This window comes from Nicotiana tabacum, chromosome 1 (assembly GCF_000715075.1).
Source record: "Nicotiana tabacum cultivar K326 chromosome 1, ASM71507v2, whole genome shotgun sequence".
Lineage (NCBI taxonomy): Eukaryota > Viridiplantae > Streptophyta > Magnoliopsida > Solanales > Solanaceae > Nicotiana > Nicotiana tabacum.
This window is the reverse complement of record NC_134080.1, coordinates 87,013,039-87,033,446: the sequence shown is the minus strand read 5'-3', so window position 1 is coordinate 87,033,446 and position 20,408 is coordinate 87,013,039. Positions and strand designations below refer to the sequence as shown.

At 37.3% G+C, this 20,408-nt stretch overlaps 1 protein-coding gene across 5 annotated transcripts; it reads left to right on the top strand.

Annotated features, from left to right (window-relative positions):
• Window positions 1–1,173: 1,173 nt before the first annotated feature.
• On the top strand, window positions 1,174–18,417 carry LOC107809569 (uncharacterized). Of its 5 annotated transcripts, XM_016634229.2 has the most exons (10): window positions 1,174–1,722; window positions 1,808–1,953; window positions 2,058–2,216; window positions 10,377–11,955; window positions 15,473–15,539; window positions 15,653–15,740; window positions 16,022–16,172; window positions 17,738–17,830; window positions 17,917–17,951; window positions 18,155–18,417. In XM_016634229.2, exons 1-4 carry the CDS (start codon window positions 1,714–1,716, stop codon window positions 11,800–11,802), a joined length of 1,740 nt encoding a protein of 579 aa, XP_016489715.1. In that variant the 5' UTR covers window positions 1,174–1,713; the 3' UTR covers window positions 11,803–11,955; window positions 15,473–15,539; window positions 15,653–15,740; window positions 16,022–16,172; window positions 17,738–17,830; window positions 17,917–17,951; window positions 18,155–18,417. The 5 variants fall into 5 exon arrangements, with proteins under 5 accessions (XP_016489715.1, XP_016489716.1, XP_016489714.1 ...); XM_016634230.2 differs by lacking the exon at window positions 15,653–15,740 and having other exon boundaries at window positions 17,742–17,830; XM_016634228.2 differs by lacking the exon at window positions 15,653–15,740.
• The last annotated feature ends 1,991 nt before the right edge of the window (window positions 18,418–20,408 follow it).

The following is a 20,408-nucleotide window of genomic DNA, read 5'->3' as shown; positions in this document are numbered from 1 at the left end:
CCTATATATATGTATATATTATATGTATACGGGATATGAAAAAAGGTTATGGCGTTATATATGCACCACCACCTGATCAACTAGTATACGTTGATGATGTTGACCACAGTGGCCGAGATGATATGATGGGATGCCCTCAGAGGCTTGATGACGTTATGTACATATAGACCTATGCATTACATGATATTTATACGCATATGCATGACCTTATAAATATTTCATGATTTACAGAGCTATCCAGATTTACAGGTTGAGTCATTTACTCCACGTTTTCTTCCATGTTTCTTATATACTTATTTACATGACTTACATACTTAGTACATTATTTGTACTGACGTCCTTTTGTTGGGGACGCTGCATTCATGCATGCAGGTATAAATAATCAGTCGACGAGCCCTCATACTAGACGAGATTGACATTCAACGAAGGATCGGTAAGACTCCACCTCATTTGGAGTGCAACCGAGTCTATGAGTCATCGTGTCAGAGTTTTGTTACAGACTTATGGGTAGGCCGGTATCTTGTTCCATTTGATGTCAATAATCGTAGAGGCTTTGTAGACAGAGATTCAGATTGTACAATATGTCAGAGGCCTTGACGGCCCATATGTATTCATGTTTTAAGAATGATAGTTTATTGATACATTAGCCCACTTACAATTGTACATTACGAGTTGTGGCCATGTTAGCCCATGATAGTCACAAAAGGAATGAATGAATTACAGAGTGGTTCGCTCTGGCCACCACGGCACCGGGTGCCAGCCATGCTTCCCCGGGTTCGGGGCGTAACAGTAGTAAAGATGTAATCTATTTGAGAAGCGAATAACTTAGTATCATGGGTGGCTACCTTGGAAAAACTAAGATTTTACTTAAATGGGAATATACACAATTTTAGCTTTAAACAAAGCAGTTTGTGGTGTTCAAATAAGGTAAAAATAAATATAAAAATTTCGTTCAAACTTCAATATGGCATCCTGGAATTTTATAGAAATTCGAAACTCCATCACGCTAGGTTGGAGTTTCATTTGTAGTTAACTTTTGAATTCCAATACGACGAGATGAAATTTCACTTGTAAAAGTATTGAAATTCAATAATCGTGAGTTTTTTCGTATTTAGCTACAAGTAATTTTATCCAAATATTTATCATCAATATCAAAAGAGTGGCTAAATGCCAATAGCTTTTGAAATAATGGCTAAAGCTTGATTAACGGTCCAGAAATTGGCTATTTGCCTAATTTCTTCCTTCCGTCCGTCCGTTCATTACCTGCCCAATATAGCACCCCCCCAACCCCTGGCCCATACAACCCCTCGCACAAATCTTCGATCTCCGTCGGCGCAATAGGTCTTCCCCTGCATACCACGCCTTCACCAGTGGACTTGAGGACAACTCCGCCAGCTCCTGACATCTTCGTGCTTATCATGGCAAGATAGAAAATTTTAATATCTTAAATTTTTTACACAATCAAAATTAGAGATTCTCACAAAAGGTGTACATTGAAGGTCTCAGTTAAATTTCAACAGGTTTTTTGGGTGGAACCGTTAGTTTTAAGGTTTAGGACTAAAAATATCAACATTTTTTATACATCGACTTCAGATGCCCAAACGGGTAACCGCCCGTTTACAGTGAAGAGCTCCTTAATTACTCTCGTCCCTTCACTCTTCAGTCCAATCCATATCAGCCGTCTTCAGCCCATCCATTTCAAGTTAACCGGAAATGCAGCCTGTAAGTCCTTAAGAATCTCTGAATCCGTTTAATACTCATTTTCTCCTTCCTTAAAATACATTTGTCCTCATTATTTTTTTTCCAGTTATTGCTTGTCTCCGAGGAATCTCAATTTCTTATTCGGATACTGAACGGGAGTTTTCAAACCCTAAACATTATTAAAGACCGTGTTTTTCATGCATTTGGCGATTTATTCTGCTCGAAAGCGAATTTGGATGTTATCGACACGAGGCATGATTAGTGGATTATATAGTTATGCTTATAATTCTCTCTGTTTTTTTTTCAACTCATTTTCTTTGCCATAGAGTTGATAATTTTTGTAATTTTATGTGTAGACAAGATAATGTAGTGCAAAGTGTGAATCGGGAGGAGCAAGGATCCAATGATTGGTCGTCTAAGGGGAACAATTCCAATCTAGAAGGGGATTCCAGAGTGGGTTTCAACGTGTTGGATGCGATGTTAAAGCATAGTTTGGATCGTCTGAAGTGTATGAGGTTTGTTCGAATTTTGGTTGGGAAGGTTTATATCTTTTTAGTTTGAATTGATGAGCTTAATTTTGTATTTTTATTGATAGGCAGAAGAGAGTACGTTTAGTGCAAATAAGGGCAAAATATTTCCCTTTCTAGTGGTTCCATAATTGATGATTTCTAGTGGCATACGATTGCGTACTGTGCATCACAAGTATTTGGATATGAGAATAATTCTGAGTTTGAAACATGGTAATTAGGCAACTGTATTGTGGTCAAAGTAGTTGTTGATATGAGTTATTTGTCATGATTGATTGATTTGATGTTCCAACTTGCACTGCAGACCGGACTAAAGCACCTATTTGTAGGAAACTTTCAATATGAGACGAATCTTTAGTTAATTGTCTTTTGATTTTTGGAATTACTTTGTAGACCAGAGTGAGGCATTTGTTTTCTGCTCTTCTGTCATCATTTTAGTTCTCCAGTGTAGTCTGGTCAATATATCATCCTTCCTTTCTTCTGTAATTACTTTAGTCCTCCTGCATAGGCTGATCAATTTATCATTTTGACGATGGCAAATTTCTGAAATGAATCCAAAAAGATGCTTATCAAAATAGTCATTTTTTAGTTCACCGAGTTGCAAGCAAATTGGATTTCATGCTCCTTGATAATGGTACGCAATCTAGAATCATTTTTGAAAATCTATGCTTTTTGTTTCTTGTTCCAGTCACGTACCATACCTTGCCTAATCATAAAGTGAGACCTTTTCCTGGTGGGAGATATAGGTACCCGGTGGAATAGTCGAAGTGCACAGGTGGTACGGACACCACCAACATCAACCAATATAAAAGATGATATGACTTTTCTGCTTTACTTTCTAATATTGTTATCTGTACTTTAAGGACTATTACGTTCATAAAGTATACACTGGACGCAAACAAGTAACTTTTTCGGTTAGAGGTACTTGTCTACTGCACTGTAGCACTGGAGTAAATAAGTTAAAATATTCAGCATGAATTCCTTTGCTGACTTTTTGCTGTGTTTTTGCCTTGCCAGACTACCTCGGGATGTTATTTAGCTTCCTTTGCAGTAGTTAACTGGCTAAGGGAGTTAACTTGGCCTTGAGGATGGAATTCTAGACACAAAAGGATTAAGAATTATGGGAATAAAATAAAGTTGTTACATCTATTTTTTGTCGTCTACTTTTAAAAATTGCTACCTCAATTCCAATTAAGAGTAGTATATCTATATAGATTATTATATCGTCTTATTTTTGACAGAATAATTTGTAGAGGTTGACGAAAGTGTTTACAATAGTGTTTTAAAATGTGATAAGGTGAAATGGCTAGTAGGATGTCAAATAAAAGTTTTAACAACCTAAATTAATAGTATCTATTGTTGAAATTAGTGTTCTTGATGGCATGCATACACACTTATAGCCTGTTTGGCCAAGCTTCTCAAGAGGCCAAAAGTGTTTTTTCCCCAAAAGCACTTTTTTCCTAACTTGAGGTGTTTGGCCAAGTTTTTTTGGGAAAAAAGTGCTTTTGGGAAGAAGCAGATTTTGAGAAGCAAAAATAAGTAGCTTCTTTCCAAAAGCAGAAGGAGAAGCAGTTTTGACTTCTCTTCTTACCTAAAATACCCTTAATAAAATATAGTATTGTCACGACCCCAAAACCAACCCGGTCTTGAAGGCGCCTATCGTGAAACTAGGGCAGCCGACACATTTCCAAAATAGCTCAACATTTCATTTAAAGCTTAAAAATACTATTTTCACTGAAATTCCATAAAAGATGTAAAGTCAAAACCAAAATAAAAGCGGAAAATAAAAGCCCGACCTCGGGTGTCACTAAGTCATGAGCAATACTACATTTGTTTCGAAACACAACTAGACCAAAATTGTCTGAAATATCCAAAATATACTAGAAGGAAGATAAAGGAGGAAGGCGGGACTGCGAACGTCAGGCAGCTACCTCGCTAACTCCGGTGAAATCTACGTCTGGAACAGTCAACAGCCGCTATCGTGGCCTGAGATACCTGGATCTGCACACAAGGTACAGGAGGTAACGTGAGTACACCAGCTCAGTAAGTAACAAGTCCAAACAATGAACTGATAGGTAGTGACGAACTAAACCTCAGCAATTATAACACATTTAAATTGTACAGGAAAGTAGACATGCTGGCAGTTTAATATTTTTAGCTTGACAATAAAGAAAAGTACTAATCCGGACTTATGAAGTATAAAGCTCAGTAAAACTCTACATGTCAATGCCAGGGATGTATGAAAATGCACCGTGTGCTCCCACTCTCAAGTTCTCAACCACTCGGTACCGCATATGGCCATCCAGCCCAGGAAATCCATCCCGGAATATATATAACATGCTGACCTCAAGTCAACCGGTACCGATGAACAAGGTTAATCCAACCCTGAGGAGAAATCCTTCTCTAGGTATCAGTACTTCGGACAAATCCATGTCCAGGGAAATCCATCCCTCAATAGTATCATCCGCGCTCACTGGGAGTGTATAGACTCCGGAGGGCTCCTTTCAGCCCAAGCGCTATAGCAAGCCAACGAAGGCATAATCAATAATCTGTTGCGGCGTGCAACTCGATCCCATAACTGTCACTCAAATTCAGGCTCTCGGCCTCACTCAGTCATAACTCTCCAGTCTCACACACACGGGCTCACGATACCAAGAAATTAGCCCGAAACAATGATATGATGTGCCAAACAACAATAACTGAGACTGAGACATGATATAATATGCATGAACAAGACTGAGTACAAAATATCTATGAAGCTAACGATATGGCAGCAAGAAACGACCTCTCGGGTTTTAATAGTATCAGCGTGAAGCCTTAACATGGTAATTAACATGATCTATATCTCATTAACTTAATCACATAATCACTACATAGGTATCAGCAAGAAAGAGTCACTAAGCGGTGCCATGGAATGATCCAGGCCGCAATTCTCACGGTGCACGCTCACACGCCCATCACTTGGCATTTGCGTCACCTCATTATTAATCATAGAACACATAGTTCGGGGTTTCGAACCCTCAGAACCAAGTTTGGAAGCGTTACTTACCTCAAACCAAGCCAAAACTCTAGCTCGCGATGCCCTTGCCTCTCAATTCGGCCTCCAAATGCTCCGAGTCTAACCAAAAATTAGTATACTAACATCAACATATGTTAAAGGAATGAAACCCACACGAAAATTATCAAACTAGACCAAAAATCCCAAATTTGCTCGAACCCGGTCCCCGGGCCCATGTCTCGGAATACGATAAAAATTACAAAACTAGAAACTCCTTTCACTCCCGAGTCCATACATACAAAAACCATCAAAATCCAATGTCAAATGGCCTCTCAAATCCTCAAATTAAACTCTCCAATTTCAAGCCCTAGTTCCCCAAATTTCTTCCCTAATTTCCACTAATATTATGATTAAACAATGGAAAAATCGTCATAAACACAAGTAATAAAGCTTAAGTAGCTTACCCAACTGATAACCCTTGATCCCTCTTGAGAAATCACTGTCCAAGCTCAACACCTGTCTTCAAAAATGGAGAAATTAGGCAAAATTTGCGAAGGAGACCTTTTATACTTTCTGCCCAGTATTTACCGCATCTGCGGTCACATTGTCGCTTCTGCGACGACGCACCTGCGGAAAAATCATCGCAGGTGCAGTTTTCACTTAACCCTGAAAATCCCGCTTCTGCAGCCATAACTCGCATCCGCGGTCTCGCAGGTGCGGTCCTTTGTCCGCACCTGCGGATTTGCCTCAACTCTCAATTCTCCGCATCTGCGGCCTCCCTCTCGCACCTGCGGTCCCCAATCCGCAGGTGTGGATATGACAGAAGAAGCAGCTTTAGCTGCTCAAACCAAGTTCCAATATTTCCGTTAACCATCCGAAATCATCCCGAGGCCCTCGGGACCTCAACCAAAAATATCAACAAGTCATATACCACTATTCAAACTTATTCCAACCTTTGGAACACTCTGAACAACATCAAAACATCAAATCACTCTCGGATTCAAGCCTAAGAACTTCTAAACTTTCAAATTCCGCAAACAACGCCGAAACAAACCAAATCACCTCCGAATGACCTGAAATTTTGCACACACGTCACAAATGACACTACGAACTTGCTCCAATTTCTGGAATTCCATTCCGACCCCGATATCAAGATTTCCACTGCCGACCGGAAACTCCAAATTTTCAATTTCACCAATTCAAGCCTAATTCTACCACGGACCTTTGAATTACTTTCCGAACATGCTTCTAAGTCCAAAATCACCTAACAGAGCTATACAAACCATCATAATTCACATCCGAGACCTCCTACACATAAGTCAACATCCGGTTGACTTTTCCAACTTAAGCTCCTAAATTAGAGACTAAGTGTCTCATTCCATTCCAAGACCACTCCGAACCCGGACCAACCAACACAATGCGATGAAATATAGCTGAACAACACATAAAAAAGCAGAAATGGGGGAAACGGGGCTGTAACTCAGGAAATGACCGGCCGGGTCGTTACAAGTATATACCAAAATAACCGTTAAACCTAATACTTAGAATATTAATGTCTAAGCATTTCTTCTTATTTTTAGGATAACTTTCTAATATATAGTGACTTTAGGGGTGAATGCTTTTATATTTGTTGAATGAGTTTTAATATATTTAACTTATATTAAAAGAATTAAGTACTTTTTAATTTTATTTTCATATTTTACTTAAATAAAATAAAAAGATTTAACTATTGCTTGTAATAACAAAATTTTGAGATTATTTATTTACTTATGATATTAACTATTAAGTAAATCTATTCATGTCCTTATTCGCAATTTGATACTTAAAAGCACTTTCTTAAAAGCTTGGCCAAACACAAATTATTGCTCAAAAGTGCTTTTCAGAGTGATTAGCCAAACACAAACTGCTTCTCTCCAAAAGTACTTTTTTCAAAAGCACTTCTCAAAATAAGCTAATTTCTCCAGCTTGGCCAAACAGGCTATTAATGTCTCTTGTTCCTATTCCAGTAAATATTGAGAAGAAAATCAGTAGATTGAGGAATAATTTTTATGGGAAGGCAATTCAGAAAGAAGGAGATGTCATTTAGTTAGATGGCAAGATGTGATGGTATCCAAAAAGGGAGGAGATGGTAGTCAAGAATCTCAGATAGCATAATAAAAGTCTGATGTATAGTGCCTCTGAGATACAATGAAGATAGAGTTGAGTTGTGTAAAGTGGTTAATACACTAAGTTTGGCAAGGAAGACTGGTGGAAGCCAAACCATGTGGTACAGGCAAGTTGGGTGACTATCTGGAAAAGCATCAGTAAGTCATGGAGGGATTTCCATATAACTGTCAAGCTGAAGGTGGGTAATGGTGTAAGGGTAAGAATCTGGGAAGAGGGTGGGTGCTTAGAGTTAAAGATAAGTTTCCTACCTGATACAGTCTCTATGTTAATAAAGGTTGTTTGGTTCAGAGTTTACTCTGAAACTGGCAGGAATGTGCAGTTTATAAGGAATTTTAATGACTGGGAGATAGATTAGATCAGTCAGTTGTTGGTTGTTTTAGAACCCTTCAAACTGGACAGTAGTAACTAATAAGAATGAAGCACAGGTCCGGCTGGCAAATAGTACAGGGAATTTTACTCTTAGTAGCTGCTATAACATGTTTCAGGAAAATTTGAATAATTGGAAGGAGACATGGCCTTGGAAGATGATATGGAAGAGCAAAGCACTTTCAAAAGTGGCATGTTTTGGCTGGGTTACGGCAAGAAATGTCTGTCTAACTGAAGATTTATTCCAGAGAAGAGGATTTATGATGTGCAGCAGGTGTTATCTGTGTGAGAAGGAGATAGGATCAACAAAGCACATACTGATTCACTGTACTTTCTCATGGCAGATTTGGACAGTTGTTTGGTTTGCAATTGGTGGTGCCTAAAGATGTGCAGAGTTTATTGTCTAGCTGGCATGGCATGCAAAGAAGATTGGGGAAGCAACAAGAAAATTTGGAGAACAACTCCTTTGGGCATCCTATGGAGTATATGGTTGGAAAGAAATAGGAGGTGTTTTTTGGAGAAAAGAATCAGATAGCAGTTGTAAAACATAAATGTGCAGAAAACTGTTCTGCTGGTGCAAGGAGGAAAGTAGAGGTTTATCAGATTTTAGACTTCTTAGATTCATTGACATGAGTGTGCTTAATAGCTAAATGGATATCTTTGTAATTTTGTAACTTCTTTTTTGCAGTACCATCTTGACACGCAGGCTCCTTTATGCACCAGGCTACCCCCTCAAAGCAAGTATCAAGATGGTACTGCAAAAAAGAAGTTTCTTGCTTATGAAGCTTAAATATGGGCTAACGAAATATAGAGATATTACCGAGATTTCTGTCCCACATGGTGTTGCACAGTGGATGTTCATTAACAGCTTATGGGACGCGTTTCAGATGCACGCCAGGTGGAGAATTCGGGACGTGCAAAGAATAAAACTCTGGAAGGTCAGATGGTTTGGGGATCAAGCTTTGGCGAATGATTTTCCAGATTTATATAATATAGCCATTAATAAAGACTGTTATATCAAGAATGGTGGGATGGTAATGAACGGAATACTCAGTTCAGAAGGAATTTCAGTGATTGGGAGTTAGAAAGTGTTGCTATATTTTTGGACATTGTTGGCAGAAGCTTTTTTGGAGGTCTCACAGCATGATTCTTTGTGGTGGAAAGGTTGCAAGGATGGTAAATTTACAGTAAACTCGAGTTATCATTTACTGGCAGAACTTTGGAGGAGTATAGAACAAATTGGCCATGCAAATCACTTTGGGAGACTAAAGCTCGACCCAAAGTCGTGCTTTGGATGGTTGGCAGCACATGAAGCATGCCTTACGCAGGAAACATTGCAAAAGAAGAGAAATCAGCTTATGTGGATGATGTTATTTGCAAAGAAAATGGCGAGACAGTAAATCATCTTCTATAACACTGCAAATTTGTGTGGCCGATTTGGCGTATGTTTCTTAACTTGTGTGGGATTCAATCGGTCATTCCAGCAAAGGTGGAACAAGTGCTAAGCAGTTGACAAAGTCAGAGAATGAAGAAAGTGAAGAAAAAGATTTGGAGGACAATTCCATTATGCATATTCTTGAATATATTGCTCAAGAGGAACAGAAAATGTTTTGAGGGGATGGATTCCTTACGGCTTTAGAGGATTCCGCTCTAGTCTTGTTGTACTCTTTCTCAGTATGTTCTTGGTACTGAGTTTATTACTAATAATACCTTTTACTTATAAAAGAAAGTACCATCTTGGTACTTGCCTTAATAAAAATTACTTACCTTATAAAAAATTGTAGTTGAACTTGATCGACGAAGAATATTCTGTTTAAAGAACGATATGAAAGGGATGATAAGTTGAAAACTCTTACCTTCAATGCTTCCCGTGATGCGGAGGATTTAACTAATACATGGATTGCTCCTGCTCTCCTCGTGGATAAGAATGATATCCTCTGCTAACCTGAATGTAAATTGGTGGGACATGTTAGCTTGTATTTTCTACAGGATTTTCTATGTTCAACACTACTAAGAGGTTAAAAAACCCGTCCTAGAGTTGAATTATAACAATGGGCTATCTACTTTAATCATGTTAATGAGTCCAAAATGTAGAAGGAAGGATAATTCAGAGAACTGAATTTAACATCACAAGCAGCTATAGATCAAAATCTTGAAGCAAGCATTCAATGATGATTGACTAGGATAAATCTGTAGTGTTGACAAACCACAAGATTTAAGTTAGAAATAGGCTTGCATAAAATAGGGGAAGTATTTTCTTTTAAAAAAAACGAGGTGTTTGGAGATTGCTAATCTATTTTGTAATTGCTGCTTGCATAGACAGAACTCGAATTAAATGTGTTTACTGATGTCTAAACAACTGACTTGTTTGTGTTTTTCCCATATAACTGTTCTTAGTTCTGTATAGATTCTTAAGTCTAGATTTCACCCTTCCCCATTTCTTTCTGAGGACAATATCATTAAATGTGAGAGAAGATTTACTTTTCTTTTGTTCAGCAATGTCAATGGAAGATTACTTTCAATCCTGTGCCTGTAGACTGTTTCTTGTTGAAGTTGAGTGTGTTGGCTTCTTTTTCAGGTCCCTAATATCTTCAAAGAAAATTACGTGAATTTTGCAGGGAAAGAGTATCCTCAGCTGAAGCAGGCATTAGTAACTGCAACTTGGAAATAAATTTCAATAGAGACTCATATGTTATTAGAGCTATGTGTCTGGATGGTAAACTGGGGGCAGCTTTATCTCTTTGGTGCAACATGATACAACATAGTATTATTCCCGATGGGATCACACACAATTACCTCATCAATGGACTGTGCAAAAAGGGTGAATTGGAGAAGGCAGAATGGATTGTTAGAGGTATGTTATATAGGGGTCCTTCTCCCACTTGTGCTACGTACAATTCCTTAATAAGGGGTTATTGCCTCATGAATGGCGTCGATAAAGCTCTAAACACCTTTTCTACCATGGCCAACCATGGAATTATACCAAGCAGAGTTACTTGTAACATTCTTGTTCATGCGCTTTGTAAGAAGGGCTTGGTGGAGGAGGCGAAAAAGCTTTTCCATAAATTACTAAGCAAAAATCATGATGGGGGGAGCTCAGATTTGATTACGTCAACCATAATGATGGATGGCTGCTTCAAAAATGGAGATACTGATCAAGCTCTTGCTTTTTGGGAGAGGATGTTAAAAGAGGGTATCAAAGTTGATAAAGTTTCTTACAATGTTGTCGTCCATGGATTCTGTATGAGCCATGACGTGGGTACTGCATATAAGTATTGCTGTGAAATGCTAAAGCTTGGTTTCCTTCCAGATGTTTATTCTTACAACACTCTTGTTGGAGCACTTTGTAAAAAAGGAAAGACCAGTGATGCTTGTTATATCTATGATGTTATGACAAGAATGGGTGTCACCCCAGATCAAATTACGTACAAAATGATAATACAGGGCCTATGTATTAACAGGGAGATTGATAGAGCCGGCTGTTTTCTTGAATACATGTTACAGAAATCCATTATACCGGAACCCCTTGTTTGGAATGTTATAATTGATGGTTATGGAAGATGTGGAGATATTGAGAAAGCTTCATATATTAGGGACAAAATGGTTGCATTTGGTGTTCTACCAAACATATTTACATATAATGCATTGATTTATGCGCAGATAAAGTCAGGAAATCTTTTTGCAGCTCAGTCCTTGGAGAAGGAGATGCTTTTGTGTGGTCTTACGCCTGATTCAGTTACTTACAATCTGTTGATTGGTGCTGCTTGTAATCTTGGCCTGATTCACTCGGCACTTCAGCTACATGACCAAATGTTGAGAAAAGGTTGTCAGCCAGATGTAATAACTTACAGCAAACTACTTAAGGTGTTTTGTCTACAAGGTATGATGAAAGAGGCAGACAAGCTCTTTGGGAAGTTACTGGCATCTGGTTTAGCTGTTGATCATGTTCCCTTTCTAATACTCATGAAAAGATACTGCAGAATGAGAGAATTTGATAAAGTCTTTGACCTTTACCAAAAGTGGTTAGTGGCAATGCCTAGATGAGAATGTTTTCCCAGGAAATATTGTGAATTCAAGGGCTACTCTAGATGTATGTGGTCCAGAAGAGAAAGCTACTTAGGCTTTTACACCTGGTTTGACAGATTTTAGGTCCAGAAGCATTACCCTCGTAGCAACAGCTGTCTTTGTTTCCCAGAGGTATGTAATCTTGGTTTACTTACAGCCTCTGCCCCGCTTTATGACCTGTTTGATTGGGCATAAAGACTATGCTAGTATGACTTATAATATTTGCATTGATTACATTCCTAGATAAACATATCCTCCTTCATCCCAATTTTATCTCATACTGTAACTGTGAAGTTGAGACGCAAAGCTCAATTGGATGTCAATAGAAGTGTGTCCAATACTGGGAAGACAATTAACTTTCCGAAGAATATGCAAAAATGGGTACAATGTTTAATTTGATTACTTGGTTTGAACCATTAATATATTTTGGTTAATTAGTGAAGTTTGCTTATACTGTTGGTTTCAAAAGTGTCACCAAACTGTCCATATTTGATTTATTTTGTGAATTTGCATTGTGAAACTGGTAAATTTTCGTCTGCGCCTTATTTTGTTGAAATGTGTCAAGATTGGGGCTTGTGCTAGAAGTTTGTTTTGTCTGGCTTAGAGATGTATGCCACACACAGAATAGGAAAATTGTGAGATTTAGAGAACTAAAAACCTCAATTTGCCTCGAAATATAAATTATTTAGTATTAGAGTGAGATGTGCCTGTCTAGAGAAAGAGGAATATCCAGAAAAGGAAATTGGTCAGACTATGTCCGAAAGGCTTACTTTTATTTCCTGAGACTGAATTTGTTTATTTGAAAACTAGCTCAGTTTTCATTTTAAATTTCATGTATATCGATCTCCAAATAGCTTTAAGGCATGAGCTTGCTTACATATTTCGTCACTCAATAGGACCTCGTACCTTACTTTTTTTTTTTAATGATATTGTGAGTTTATTCTTCATATTGTTGGTGCATGACATCATGCAGCGACGGCAAACAATACAATCATCCAAACATTATATATATCAAAACGATACAATACAATACAATACAATGCTATGCGATACATAACAACCATCCAAACAAGCTGTTAATAATTTTGCAATATAAACATAAGTAGATGCAATATATTCGGTATGCCTTAAAAGTGCCACTTTTCATTTGGCTTCTTTCTCTCTAAATGAAGATAGCCACGTTCACTACTCCATCTTTTCCACCAGTCTTGCAACAGGTCCTCCTTTGTCCCGACTTTTGGAACATGCATTTTCCATTCCACGCCCAATGCATTACACCTGTCTTCAAGCAGCACTTTTGTCCCTACCTCTTCCCATTCCTGTCCTACACCATGTGGTTTTCTATCTGCACGACTTTTTTGTTTCTCCCTGAACTTTATCAATCACCTCGTCTGGAATTCGAAGATCCTCCATGGTATTGCTGTGAGTATAACATTCTTCATTCTCCAAAATCTATCACCATCTTTGATATACAAATAACTTTCATGCAGATGGATATTCATCCGAGTATCATAATTCACCAAATGCCCATTATAAATCTCTCTCCACTTAGCTCCACCAACATGGGATGCTCTGGTTTAGTCTTGACTCTTGAGCAAAGAGAGCGGAAGCATCTAATATGTATGAAAATCAGAATTCAGCTTTGCCTTACTGATTTTTGCCCTTTTCTTTCACTTTCCTGGAAATCCTGAAAACATAGGGTTACTTTAGAGTAGGTTAACATTGTGTTGAGAGAGTCGAGCTTCTAGTAAATTGAAATTTTTCCATCACTTCTGCATTTCTTAAGTTGGATTATTGGAACAATTTTCTAGGAGTATCCTCATTTGATTATTCCAGTGTTGTGAAGAGCGTGAAGCGTGGAAAAACGACAACCCCCATTTCGCTTAAAGCGAGAAGCGAGAAGCGAAACGCTCGCTTTTTTGAAGTGAAGCGGAATTTTAAAAAAAAAAAAATTAAAATAAGAGGAAGGGCAGTATACCATTCTGTTAAAAACTGGGCAGCATAAAAATAATGAAAGAAGAACTGGGCAGCATTTCAGCGAAGAGGAGAAGACTTAGAAAGAAGAACCGAAGGTAAAAAAAAAATTTGCCAGCATTTCGCTGCTATTTGGACTGTGAAAGAAAAAGAAAAAGAAGAAGAAGATGAAGAAGGAAGAAATCATCACATACCTGTTGCTGCTGAATCTCTGTTGAAGTTGAAAAGGGAACCCTAGTTGCTGTTGCTGCTGGTCGTGTTTTAATAAAAGAACACTGAACACCCTTCTTTTTTAATTAAATAGGCTGACAGCTCTTTAAAACAAAGAAGCGCACGCTTCGCTCGATTCGCTTCGCTTCGTCGCTTCTCGCTTTTTGGTGGGAAGCACACGCTTTTGTCTACCTGAGTCGCTTCATATAGCAGAAGTGGGTAAGGGGTCGTGTCGCTTCGCTTCTCACTTTAAGCGAGGAAGCGAGCGCTGGATTATTCAGGTTCCTTTGTGTTTGATCTCCATATAGGTCTTACAGCTAGAAAATATTACTCGCTCTGTCCCACTTTATGCAACGATTTGGAATACAAGGGTCAAACTATCTAATTTTCGGTGTGATTTTGGATATAGAATCTTCAAGTTTTTGGAAATAAAATTTCATATTTAGAAACTACATAAAAAATTACTATAAGTCACAATAATTAACAATTCAAAATGATTAAAAGGCATATGAAAAATTCATAGTCAAAGAAAAACTACCGGCTCTTCAAATAGTAACTGCAGTGTGACAGAGGGAGTATTTTATTTTGTTCCTAATTTCATGTGAGAGAGCAGGAAGAAATAGGAATTTCTTCAATGGAAAGTTGGAAGCTTTACTTGTACTCAGTTTTAAGTTGTTTTCCATGTTTGCTCCTGCAAAGTCAGCATCCACTGCTTACTTGACTGAGGTTTTCGATTTAAACTCTGTTGGCAGCATATCTCACCTCTAATTTCCAGAAAAATATTCTCCATCCCTCCTTTTTTTTAATCTTTTGGACCTTCATTGCCAACAAAGGATAATTTTATTGTATTGATTGCCTACTGGAGTTCCTCCCACATTTCTGCCCTCACCCTTTTCTGATAAGAAGTTAAAACCCTTGTCCCGATGCAGCATGAGGCACAATAGCTGTGATGTCTGGAATTTTGGCATCTAATCTCATTTCAATAGCTTTTTAATGCATGTAGATAATTTCAGTCTGAGCCAAAGTGTTGCTTCTCCATTCTTTTTTGCTCTACCCCTTGAAAAAAGTAACGGAGTAAAAAAGCTCAGCAGCAACTGAATCCTGGATTTCTGATCTAAAAACAAAAAAGAAAAAGATAGGCTGTATAGTTACTGAATTATATGCTTGGCCTAGCACCTTTTCTGGATAATGGAAGTTTAAATTGAGAACTGAATAAATGGGGGTTCCCATATCATTTAGGGAAGGACGAGAGAGAAAGTTCTGTTGTCCGAGAAGCTGCCTTAGCTGTGTCCGTTAGACTTGTTGCTTTTGGGATTAGAAATATGAAAAAAGAAAAATGATCCAAAACCTAGGCAACTGCTCTTCATTTCTTATTCCAGATAAGTTTTCATGCATTTCCTAGGCAATGATTTCCTCACTTCATGCTAATATGCTTTCCAACAATATTATTATGTTTTCTTTGCAGGTGGATGTGCATGCAGGGTGAACCAGTTATTGCAGCATATCATTCCATCAAATTGTGCTGATGAGTGGTTAGTCCTCAACTAAGGAAACTTTATTCATAATATAAAGACTACTATCTCTTCTTTTTTGGGTTATTTCCAGTTTAGATCAGTAAGGTTAAGATTTTAAATCATCTTGACAGACCGTGCTGTGCTTTTTTCACTTTTCGGGAAGAACCTTGATATTATAACTTTGCAGTTTCGGTGGTCCATTCTTTCCGGAACTTCAAGGTTAATCGCAATCTTTAACCACATAATTATTTCTTTGCGCTTAACCGTTGATGTCATTCATTCTAGAAATGACTTCTTAACTGTTAGAGGAGCTAAATATAACTCCAAATGGGAATTGTCAATTTGCCAGCTTTGTGCATATCACTTAATATGAATATAGCATATGTAATCCCGTCTTTTGTTTAGTGGAAAAATAGTTTGAAGTCGATTCTCCATGTTATATGTTGCCTTTTTTTTTTGTTTTTCAATATGCTAATGGTGATTTGGATATTTCTTTTCAGAATGTTCGGCTGCTGGATTTAGGGGTTTTATCATGTTACTCTGGGAATACAAGTTCAAGTCCACAGGAGATAATACAGATGTATTGACCGGCAGAACTTGCTTTGAGCTCTTCATGATTACGTGTTGCAATCATGAAGTATTACATGTTGGGTAGGTTTTCAGTGTGTCTTCCTCTATCTTTCAATAGATGCACAAACATGAAGTTTAAAGTAGTTTGAGCTCCTCATGATTACATGTTGCATCACCTTCAATTATTTAGCTTTTCCTGAATTTCTCTTTGGTATTTCCTAGTTAATATATGGTTTCCTTAAATGTCAAACGGGTAGTTAAAGGAAGTGGTCGTATTTGGAGTATTAACCTTTCAGCTTTTCATGACAAATTTTATTTCAATATATGCTAACTTTATCAGTGTATTTTGGTAGTTCACGGTGGAACTTGTGATGGGTATTTAGATTGAATAATTTGAGAAAAAGGAAATCTCCTTAGTAAGCCCATTACAATAGCAGAAAGTGTGAGAGATATCCTAACTTTTTACTTTGCTAGTTACTTGGTGATAGTCGGTTAAATAAGGAAAAGTTAGAACTATAATAGTTACCTCAGCAGGAAGTCCTTTCCTCTAAATTTTGTAATTTGCTTCATTAGTTAAGAGTCATTGAAATAGTTGCATCCAATATAGTTTCCTTAAAGCGAAACAGAGAGCTATGCTTTGTTAAAGAGAAATAGTTGCATCCAATATAGTTTCGAACTAAGGAGAGTTTGCAAAACTTGAACTCACTTTGCCAGCAGGCTGGACGCTATCTTTGTTCTAAGCAGGGTCAGTATATAACCTATATCAATACTGTTTCAAAAAAGGGAAGCCCGGTGCACTAAGGTCCCGCTATGCGCGGGGTCCGGTGAACGATCGGACCACAAGGGTCTATTATACGCAGCCTTACCCTACATTTATGCAGGAGGCTGTTTCCCTGGCTTGAACATGTGACCTCCTGATCACATGACAACAACTTTACCAGTTACGCCAAGGCTCCCCTTCGATATCAATACTCTTTCAAAGAAAGATAAAATAGACCTATATACACTGTTATTTTTTGACGAAGTGGGTTCATATGAACGCTCTTGGTCCCATGTGGGTCTGCTCCTGTTAATGCTGATGTATAGTGTGGATAGGAGTAAAACTTGACAGAGGAGCACATGAAGTTATTTTGTAGCAGTGAGCTGCTTCAAATCTCTATTGAATTGACAATAATCTCTAAGAATAATAGTTGAAGCAGCATAGAAGTACCATCAAATTGTTAAATTGTAGTTTCAGAAAATCTACATATGTTATGTTCTCCAAAAAAAAAAAAAAAACCCACATATGTTACTACTAATTCGATGGGCTCATTAACTGGAAAAACATTGATGCTTGTTGAGGCTTTGATGTTATTGGTCAAGACTAGTACTTTGTTCGGTGTTTTATATATGCGTGTATATAATGAAATGTCGTTGCCCAGTCACGTGAGAACTGAGAAGTAAACAATAATTAACAAGTCAATATCAGAAGTTGAGCACTACCTATCAAAAGAGAATGCGATCAACTACTTGACGGCTATGTTAGAGGAGGTGGTCTCTGCTATTTTCTTGCACTCTTTCATAAATGAAGATGTGCCTATAGCCTTTTCCAAATAGAAACTAGTTTTCTTAAACTGATTGGTTGACATCCTAAAATGATTTGTTAGTCAGAAGAACAGAAACATACCATCTCTTCTCGTCTTGAAGTCCCAAAGAAAGAAAGGCACAACTTCTCAAGTGATGCATGCATTGTTAACAAGGTATTATGCTGCTTAATAACTATTTCTTTCAAGTAATGCTGATATCAATGTCTAAGCTTAAATTGTCTCCTATTTTTCCATCTCAGGAAGGAAGACTTGAATTGGAGATATCTAATAACGGGTTAGTTCCTGGCTGTATTTTAGCTACTAGCAATATGCACGTCAACGTGTGTTTGCTTCTCTCTTTAGTTGATAAAGAGTTGTAGACCTAACGTCTTCTGCTTCTTTTGCTCTATAGTTCTTGTGCTTCTGTTTTGTTCATATTAATTCTGTGCTTATTGTGTCTTTCTTTTATCAAATTAAATGTACTTTCTTCTTTTATAGGATAAATACGTGTCAACCAACAGTGCTGACAGTATGGTTAAACAATGCACAAGCTGTTGGAAGAAAGACTTTTTTTGGGGTTGGGGGGGGGGGGGGTTCTTAACTATTGGATTAGAACTTAATGTTATTGGATATGATGCCCATTTTTTTTGGTAAGTGAAATCATACTTCTATAAATCATAGACTTAGAAGTAAATATTTGCGAGACGACTTTATGTACTGACGTTCACATGTATATAATATATTAATTGTGTATATTTCAAGAGTTGTGGTTATTTCAAAAAAAATTGTGGGATCTCTTTGAATGGTTTACAAGGAAATAGGAATTGTGCATGTAGCAACGAAGCTCAAAAGTTGTAGCTAGAAATTTGTGGCAACAACGATATTGTTGGCAAAAAATTTAATTTTTGTTGCGGAATGTTCTCTTAACTAACAGTAACACGTCTTTTTAAAGAATTTTTACCCAAAGTCATCCCTTATCTTTGGGATAAGGCTTAATTTGTCATCTAAATATAACACCAAGCATTATTTGTCCTTTAAGTTTGCAAACACTTTTAGTCTAATTAACCCAGAGGTCTACTTTCGTTAGAAAACTAACAGATGCATGACACGTAATCTGCAATGCTCAACAGAGGTTGTGGTTACGTTTAGAGGACACTTAAATCTACCTCTTACTTTTAACATGTTTAGCTGGTATTATGGGATATCACTATTTGGGCCACATCTCTTTCATGCCTATTATCCTATGGAAGTGATACCATGTAGCCATTTTTAAGTATGATGTTTAAAATATATATATACAATTTATAATGTATTTAAAGATTAGCCAATTCTCAAACTTCATGACACGGCCTCCTGAAGTATAAACTTCAAGGTTCAAACTTCAGGAATCATAGTCTGAAGTTCAAAAATTTTGTCCAGAAATTAGAATTTTATCTCCTGAACGTCAAATTAGCAATTCAAAAATTTAGGACACTTAGTCCTGAATTTCAAATTAACAGCTCAAAAATTTAAGAGATTAAGTTCTGAATCCCAAATTAGTAGCTCAAAAATTTAGGACACAAAAAATCAGAATACTTAGTCATAAAGTTTGGGCGAATTGGCTAATCTATAAATATATTATAAATTGTGGATATATTTTAAATAGCAGGCTTAAAAGTGACTACTGGTTCACTTCGCCCTATAATCTTTGAGCCTATTTAATCTTTACTAATTGTAAAAATTGTACGTGGCGCCCTATTTGGTCACCCCCATTTGACATATATCCACTTTTTAAAAAAGTTTTAACTTGTACCCACTGTTTAAACAACTTCAGGCTTCTTTCTCCTCCTCCTTCTCCTCCTTCGTTTTCTGAATGCTGAAGATTGAGATATTGTTACGCGTTCTAGCCTAATGATTCATATATATATGTTTGTCCCATTATGTTTAGTTTGGTCTTATTCACCATAATTTAACCTCTTAGATTTTTTTAGCTTTACAGACACATTGTTTTTGGTTCTAATTTATCTATAGTAACTTGTTTTCATGTCGAAAATATTTTTTATTCTTTTTTAATTTTTGAAATGAACAACATCAATCACTGCTAATCATGATCTATTAAATTCATTGTTGTTTAGAACTTCAGCTCTAAGAATGCTGAAGTTCAGGAAATACAAAATAAACTTCAGCCTTGAAATTCATCACAAACAGAACAAAGCTTCAGCTAAAACATGCTGAAGTTCAACAAATACAGAACAAAGCTTCAGCTACTAGATTGCTGAAGTTAAGCAATTATAAACAAAAGCTTTAGCTAAAACATGAAGTTCAACAAATACAGAACAAAACTTAAGCTATTAGAATGCTGAAGTTCAGCAATTAAAAACAAAAACTTCAGCCAACACATGTTGTTGTTTTATTGAACTGAAGTTTGTCATTTGCACTATGAACTGAAGTTTGCGTGATTGTCTTTGCAAGTTAGGCCAAACTTCATGCAAAAATATCTTAAGTTTTGCTACACTTCAGGCCCGTATGCCTGAAGTTACACGAAAAGTAGGTATACTTGCAATTTTTTTTGCAAAGAGGGTATAAGTTAAAACGTGACCCAAAAAGCGGGTATAGATTATGAGTGTTTATCGGGCGGGCTGGGACGGGCTGAACGGGAAAAACCTTAGCTAGTTCGGTTAGCGGGCGGGCTGTTAGCGGGCTGGGGATAACGGGCTGTTATAGGGCTGGGATTTTTTGGGTTTTCGTGGGCCCGTACGGGTTAGGGCTCACA

Coding starts and splice junctions, on each gene's coding strand:
- LOC107809569 (XM_016634230.2), top strand. Junction 1,954..2,057: donor TTGGATGTTATCGACACGAG/GCATGATTAGTG, acceptor TTTTATGTGTAG/ACAAGATAATGTAGTGCAAA. Junction 2,217..10,376: donor GATCGTCTGAAGTGTATGAG/GTTTGTTCGAAT, acceptor TGAATTTTGCAG/GGAAAGAGTATCCTCAGCTG.